The sequence below is a fragment of the Papio anubis genome, chromosome 2 (assembly GCF_008728515.1).
Source record: "Papio anubis isolate 15944 chromosome 2, Panubis1.0, whole genome shotgun sequence".
Taxonomy (NCBI): domain Eukaryota; kingdom Metazoa; phylum Chordata; class Mammalia; order Primates; family Cercopithecidae; genus Papio; species Papio anubis.
The window spans coordinates 144,532,419-144,540,209 of record NC_044977.1 but is presented as its reverse complement, the minus strand read 5'-3'; the positions used below and the strand labels follow the sequence as shown (position 1 = coordinate 144,540,209).

Below are 7,791 nucleotides of genomic sequence, written 5' to 3'. Positions count from 1 at the left end.
CGTGAAAAAAAAAAAAAAAAAAAAAAAAAAAAAAAAAAAAAAAAAAAAAAAATTTCCGTGAGAAGAGGGAAAAAATTTGGCTAAAAAAAAAGTTGCTACTCCTGGCAGCCCTGGTTTGTCAAAAGGGGATGTCAAGCGCTTTACAATACCTGGGATTGATGAGGCGGGCGGGCCAATGAGCTGCGCGCGGCGCCTCGGCGCGCCCTCCGTTGGCGCGGCAGCTGCGGGCGGGGGGAGTGCAAACGCACCAATGGGCGCCAGCGTCGGCAGCACGTGACACCTCCCCCTGCTCCCATTCATCAAGGGGGGGACGGTGTCGTCCTTTCAATTCATTTATCTGCAGGAATGATTGCTGCTATCAGTCTCGCGCTCACCGCCCGGCTGAGGAGGTGAAAGTTTCTCCCCAGGAAGATAAACCGCAAAAGACAATATTGTGCATGATTTGCGCCTTTTCTTTGGCTTTTTCTTTCTTTCTTCTCCCCCCACCCACTTTTTTTTTTTTTTTTTTTTTTTTTTGCAAAAAGCAGAGAGGGAAAAAAGGAGAGTGAAGGAGCGAGGAGGCGAGCGTGAGAGAAAGGAGAGAGAGAGAAAAGAAAGAGCGAGGGGCTAGTGGAGAAGTGAGGAGGGGCGCGCGGCGCGAGGCGGAGAGAGAGCGAAGCTGTCGCGGCTCTGGCGCTCACATTCCTCTATGCTACAAATCCAGGAGGAAGTTTTTTTGGGGGGCTGAGATGCTCCATGCCTTTCCCCGGGCAGCCTTGACGCGCGGCCCTCCCGGCAGAGACTAAGCGGCGAGAAAGTGCGAGCCGGGCCGGCAGAGTCTGCCTGGCAGGCGCTGGAGCCTGTCTTACTCGCGGCCCGCAGCCGTCCGGCTACTTTGCGTTTGGCCGGGCCAACGCCCGGGCGCGCCGCGCCGTTGCCTGCAGGCTAGGACTTCGCGAGGTGGGTCGACTCCCCCTCCCTCCTCCTCTTCTTCCTCTTCTTCCTCCTCCTCTTGTTCCTCCTCCTCCTCCTCCCGATTTTCCCTCCTCGGCTGGCGAGGGTGGGGGGGGCGGGGGAGGCCGGGGCTCGCCCCGAGCAGCCACGATGCTCCTGGACGCCGGCCCCCAGTACCCAGCGATCGGCGTGACCACCTTTGGCGCGTCCCGTCACCACTCCGCGGGCGACGTGGCCGAACGAGACGTGGGCCTGGGCATCAACCCGTTCGCCGACGGCATGGGCGCTTTCAAGCTCAACCCTAGTTCGCACGAGCTGGCTTCGGCCGGCCAGACAGCCTTCACGTCGCAGGCGCCAGGCTACGCGGCTGCTGCGGCCCTGGGCCATCACCATCACCCGGGCCACGTCGGCTCCTATTCCAGCGCAGCCTTCAACTCCACGCGGGACTTTCTGTTCCGCAACCGGGGTTTTGGCGACGCGGCGGCTGCAGCCAGCGCACAGCACAGCCTCTTTGCTGCATCGGCCGGGGGCTTCGGGGGCCCACACGGCCACACGGACGCCGCGGGCCACCTCCTCTTCCCCGGGCTTCACGAGCAGGCTGCCGGCCACGCGTCGCCTAACGTGGTCAACGGGCAGATGAGGCTCGGCTTCTCGGGGGACATGTACCCGCGACCGGAGCAGTACGGCCAGGTGACCAGCCCGCGTTCCGAGCACTATGCTGCGCCGCAGCTGCACGGCTACGGGCCCATGAACGTGAACATGGCCGCGCATCACGGCGCCGGCGCCTTCTTCCGCTACATGCGCCAACCCATCAAGCAAGAGCTCATCTGCAAGTGGATCGAGCCCGAGCAGCTGGCCAACCCCAAAAAGTCGTGCAACAAAACTTTTAGCACCATGCACGAGCTAGTCACGCACGTCACCGTGGAGCACGTAGGTGGCCCGGAGCAGAGTAATCACATCTGCTTCTGGGAGGAGTGTCCGCGCGAGGGCAAGCCCTTCAAAGCCAAATACAAACTGGTTAACCACATCCGCGTGCACACGGGGGAGAAGCCCTTTCCCTGCCCCTTCCCTGGCTGTGGCAAGGTCTTCGCGCGCTCCGAGAACTTAAAGATCCACAAAAGGACGCACACAGGTACGGAAACAGCTGCAGGACCCCTACCCATTCCCACTTGGGCCTGGGACCCAAACCGAAAGTCAGCGGCCAGGTCGCACAAACGCAGCCTCGGTGGGATCCCAGGCGTCAGGTTCCGGCAGGCAGGCAGGGAAATTGTGCGCTGATTTTTAGTTTGGGGCCTGAAATTACGGAAAAAAAAACATACATACATACATACATACATATATATATATATATATATAGCTATATATATATATATATATATATAAAACCACACAGAGGGCGGACGAGAAGGATCTGGGGATACAGATTTTTTAAATGAGAAACATAAAAGGTCGGAGAACAGGAAGCCAAACCTGGTTTGGCGGAGACCTTGGTGCTTTCGAAGCCGGGGAAAGTGGCTGGCTCCGGGCAGCCGCGGAGGCGCCAGCTGCTCAGGCTGCAGACAAATCTAAACGCTTGCTTGCTGCCAACATCTCTCTCCGTGCACTTCACTGAGGACTTTGCCAAAGGAATGAGCTGAGGAAATTGAGGAGGCCGGATTAAGGGCGTAGAAAGAAACAAAATAGAGACAGAAAGAATTGAGACAGAGTGGGAAAAAGAAATAATTTGGGGTTACGGAGACTTTTGGAGATTTATGCACATTTGAAGAGTTCAGTTTTAGTAGTGACTAGTTTTAAGAGTGGGCTTGAGGGGTGGAGAAAGTCCGAGGAAGGCAAGGAAGACCTTTTTGTCTGTTAGACTCCGTGAGGGTGGTTTTCAAAACACCGGATTCCCCGTTTTGGCCTTTAAAAATAATTAAGACACAGGTCCGGAACAGTTTAAAAAAAAAAAAAAAGTTCCCGCGAGCTCAGGGTTGTAGCCTGGCATCAGGCAAAACATTCTGGGCCCCCTGCCCCCAGGAGGCCAGGAATTGGGTCTGCTTTCCTATTCTGATTTTCCCGGGTGAGGTCTGAGAACCGTGCTTGGGACTTCGGGTTTAACGCCCGAATCAGGGAAGAATTTGCGGCGTTGAGTTCTCTACCGCCCAGATTACGCTATAAAATGCGAGTGTATGTAGGGAGCGGGGTGGGTTGGAGGAGGCGACGAGGGGATGCGCAGCGTCAGGGAGGGGGCAGGGGGAGGAGAGAAAAGCAATAGGGCAGGAGAATAAGCCGCAAACGTGAAAACTAGAAATCGGGAGCCAGGTGGAAGCAATTCGAAATCGTGTATATAACGAGTTTCCAGACCTGATGCTAAAAACTGACTCCTCCTCCTCCTATTTTTTTTTTTAAACCTAAAAATAAAATGTAGATCTAATTGTATTAGGGATTAAAATAGAGTTAAAATATTTATAATTCAACTGCAGATGTAAGAATTTATTGACGTTCCGGGTTTTTAAACTTGCAAAAAGCGCTAATCCTGGGCTGCTGGCTTTTTTTTTTTTTTTTTTAAATTTTTTTTACATTTGTTTAGTTTTTGAAAAACGGCCGCGGGATTTTTTTCTAATTAGACCCCTCTCATTCTACTTTCGCACCAGGGGAGAAGCCCTTCAAGTGCGAGTTTGAGGGCTGTGACCGGCGCTTCGCTAACAGCAGCGACCGCAAGAAGCACATGCACGTGCACACGAGCGACAAGCCCTATCTTTGCAAGATGTGCGACAAGTCCTACACGCATCCCAGTTCGCTGCGCAAACACATGAAGGTAATCGCCGCGCTCTCGTCGTCCCCTTTGAGGCAGGAGCTCTCTTGGCTCTCGGCTTGGGGTCGAGCGGCGAGTGGCAGCCAGGCAGTGGCGGGAGCCAGAGGAAGCGGGAAGGCAAAGGTTCCACTCAGTGGAGCTAGGCAGAGAGGGTAGGGCGGGACCTGGAAAAGGGGATGGGAGTGCCCAAGACCGTTTTAAATTCTTGGTTTCATAATAAAAGTTAAAAGAGGCGAGTATGAGCAAAGGCCGCCACTGAATTTGGCCCGGAGCTAGGGCTTTTGCTGGGGGTTGACGCTGCCGAAACTGCGGCCCTTGCTGCTGGCCGGTGAGACTCAAGAGTTGGACTCCTGTGCCCAGGCCTGAGCTCCGGCTCACCTAAACACGGGCAAACAAAGTTCAGGGAAAGAAAGTGCAGTCTCTAGCCTCAAATCCACGCTCCCCCTTCCGAGACCTATTTTTCTTTTGTGAGTCTTGGGGACGCTGACTTTCCCGGGAGCACGGTGTCTGCAGGCCTGTGAAAGGGCACCAAGCCCAAGGTCCCGCTGATCGGGCCTCGCCTGTGTTCAGGGGGCTCCAAGAGGTCCAGGAGGAAGGGCACTCGCGGCAGTCGCCACTCTAGGCGGCCGCCACACTGGCTCTTTATGTCCGTAAAAACGCGACTTTATTCCTGCAGGTCCACGAATCCTCCTCGCAGGGCTCGCAGCCTTCGCCGGCCGCCAGCTCCGGCTACGAATCCTCCACGCCTCCCACCATCGTGTCTCCCTCCACAGACAACCCGACCACCAGCTCCTTATCTCCCTCCTCCTCCGCAGTCCACCACACAGCCGGCCACAGCGCGCTCTCTTCCAATTTTAACGAATGGTACGTTTAAAATCAGAAACAAAACACCAAACAAAACCCTATTTAAGAGACTGATCACACACGTATACACAACATTACTGAAAGAACCCTGCGAATCAAAACAACCCCCCACACAGACCCCGCAATCCTTTTTAAAAAATCTGCCAATAGACCCAGGACGAGTAACAGAGGAAGTATCAACCTTTAAAAAATTCCTTTCGCTTTCATTATTTTTCCTTTTTTGGCGAAGGCTTGGTACCCAAGGTGCGGTAGGGGGTCTAGGGGGAGGAGGCCACCTGACCAAATGCCGCCAACCCCGAGGGCCAGTTTCTTGTCGGATCCGTACGGGCTCTCTGGGGCTTCGGCTTTTTTTTCTTTGTTTTCTTGTAAATACAGAATTATTAGCTTAAAACTGTACTGTTGAATTCTGTAAATAGTTATATCGCAGTTGGAGCGGGTGGGTGGGATTGTGGCGTTGTGGTCTTTGCATTGGGGGAGGGGGGAGGGGCCGGGCGGGTGGGGGGAGGGGGAGGGGTGGGCGGCCGAAAGCCAACTGTTTGTACTGAATGGCAAGAATGTTCTAGTAAATGTGTACCAAAATGTGAATTACTTTGTACGATTACAGTCTCCACGTCGACCTAACCGAATATTATTGGTATTAATGTGCTTTTTTTGTATAAAGTGCAAACATTTCGTCCAAAAGTCTAAGTACTTTAGTGCAGTAAAATGTTGTTTCACGTCCTGTCAAGAATTCGTATAGTACGAGCCTGGATCTGCGTGTCAAACTGTTCCATTTGTTTATGTAAAGTGATATTAAAAAAGATATAAACTATAACTGTCCGTTACTTTTGGCAAAAGATACAACCACATAATGTATATAATTCCTAGTTTCCATATTTATCCGCATGTAAAGGGCCGGTTTATCCATGTTACAGCTCTTCAATATTTATGGTTAGAAGAACTCGTATGTACACTTTAGTTTCCAGAACTGTTTGGTAACCTTTCGTACCTTATTAAAGATTCTTAAATCTCAGTGATTGTGGTAGGAATTTCTTCTTCACTCACCAGCAACCTGCTGCCTCTTCTGCCAGTCTTAAAGGGTCTCCGGAAAAGCTCTGCAGTCTCCCTTGCCTTCCCTTTCTGTCATTGCAGGTCGTATAAACGTGATAAATGAATGCTACCCTGCTGGCTCTGCGAGAGAGTGTAATTAGTATTTATATCAAAATTTATGAAACAAATTTTCGGTCGCGGTATAATTTAAATGACCTTTGCAGATGTAGAATAACAACCATAAAAATAACAGAAATAGATTGCACAGGCGACATCAATATTAATGTAGACGAATTGTCAGAAGCTCAGGGGCTCGCTCTGCAACATTGCAAATGAACTTGCAGCCGAGGGTTCCGCTGCCCCGTAGATTAAATTCCCCTGGCTGAAACCGAGTTGCAGATTTACAATATCATATTTTAAATTGCTGTCTTCAATTAAACCGTTTATGACCATAACTAATTTTCAGGATGTCGATGCATGCTTTTCCAGGCCTTCCTTCTTTGTACAAAAGTAAATGTCCATAAAGCGTTTCACTTATATTCTTCAAACATGATGCTAATTTAAATTAATTACTTCCTATGATATGTTATTGTTCCTATGATTTTGCCAGTGTTATTAGTTCTCTCAAAAATACATCTAGGGAAGAGGATTATTTTAAGTAATTTGATTATCTTTCTATCTCTTTTATTTATTTCTCATTTACTTAAGAAATTCGTTCCATTGGTTGGCGTTGATACAGTAAATTTGTAAATGAGGAGACAATATAAAAAATCTAAATTACTTGTGCTTAATGACTGTGGCAGAACGCCTTTTCTCTAAATCAGATTGTCTTTCTTGCAGTTTAGTTTGATAGATTTGCAAGCTATGCTGCTTCCATGAAGTTAGCTGCGCTGGTAGGAACGCAGGCTTCTTTGTCTCTGGTTGTAGCTTGCATGATCGCCCCATTAGGCAGACAACGTAGCCGGAGATCACAAATCAGGCCCTTGGCTGTAGCTGCTAGGGTGTGGAGGTGCAGAGCAGGCGGCAGAAACTGACCTCACTGGGCAAGGAGGGCCGTGGACCTGATTCTTTAATATACTATATGTGTTCAGGAAGCCATAGACCATATTTGACTCTGAGAAAGAAAACAAGAGGAAAAACCCCACAAAGTATAAATAACCCCTTAGGATACATCTATTTTAAAGTGAAATTAATTTTTCAGATTAAACCATTGGCCAATTACAAGATAAAAATGTTCAATTCTCTTTAAGAATCCTTTGTTGACTTGTCTTTTCATCTCTTACTATTTATATTTGTCACTGTTAGTCAACAAAGTCTTATTTGCTGAGTAAGGACTTTGCTGCACATCAAACACTGGGGAGGGTGGTGTTTAACTTTTTAAAAATGTTATTCTGATTATAACAATAATATTGGCTTTTTCATGAAAAGAGCGCCACCTTGCAAAGTTTAGTGAGATTTATGGAAGTTGAATACCTAAGCAGGAACTGCTGCTAGCTCCAAAAATTTGTGAAGCAAAAGCTAGCCCCAGTTGGTTTGGAAGTTTGAAATTGATTAACAGAGTTGCATTTGAAGTGACTCCAGACATTAAGTATAATAGTTAAAAACAGAAAGAGGAATAAAGAAATCTCTTCTCTCTAGAAAAGATAACACTGCAATTAATAATCCTTTCCACTTTCATTGAGATCAGGTTGTCTGATAACCTGATATGAGTGTGATAATGGCAAACATGGTAATAATGGTACTTTTGTAATTTCGCTGGTTTTTAAAAGAAAATAGTAAATGATGAGTTCGTCTTTTCTTTGAACATTCCTATTCCTAAATGTAGTTTACCTCAAATTTGGAATTATAAGTGTCTAATTTTTATTATGTATCTGATGCCCCTTTTGCTTTAATATCATAGTGTAATAATTAAATATCAAACTATGACATATGATTTAAGTAGGATATTTTAACGATACATTTTAGGGGTAAGTGTGTACCTCAAAATGACTTCATATTTCAAATATCTATTTAGACTTTGAAGGCCAAATAATTTTTAAGAAAACATTTGAAGAGTAGTGTGTTAGCATTTGTGAATAATCTCACTCACAGCAAATACATGTAACAGAAGCCAACATTTAAGGCAACCCTCCTGTGCATTCTCTTTTCCAACACCTATCACAAAGAAAAAG

The 7,791-nt window shown here is 48.1% G+C and overlaps 1 protein-coding gene across 1 annotated transcript; it reads left to right on the top strand.

The window, feature by feature from the left end:
* The first annotated feature begins 22 nt into the window (after positions 1 to 22).
* On the top strand, positions 23 to 5,603 carry ZIC1 (Zic family member 1). The gene is made up of 3 exons (XM_003894981.5): positions 23 to 2,065; positions 3,567 to 3,730; positions 4,404 to 5,603. The coding sequence occupies exons 1-3, from the start codon at positions 1,084 to 1,086 to the stop codon at positions 4,599 to 4,601; spliced, it is 1,344 nt and encodes a 447-aa protein (XP_003895030.1). The 5' UTR covers positions 23 to 1,083; the 3' UTR covers positions 4,602 to 5,603.
* The last annotated feature ends 2,188 nt before the right edge of the window (positions 5,604 to 7,791 follow it).

Excerpts from the sequence above, each read along its gene's own strand:
- ZIC1 (XM_003894981.5), top strand. The coding sequence starts at position 1,084 with ATGCTCCTGGACGCCGGCCCCCAGTACCCAGCGATCGGCGTGACCACC. Across the intron at positions 2,066-3,566 it reads CCACAAAAGGACGCACACAG|GGGAGAAGCCCTTCAAGTGC; the intron begins GTACGGAAACAG and ends CTTTCGCACCAG. Across the intron at positions 3,731-4,403 it reads CGCTGCGCAAACACATGAAG|GTCCACGAATCCTCCTCGCA; the intron begins GTAATCGCCGCG and ends TTATTCCTGCAG.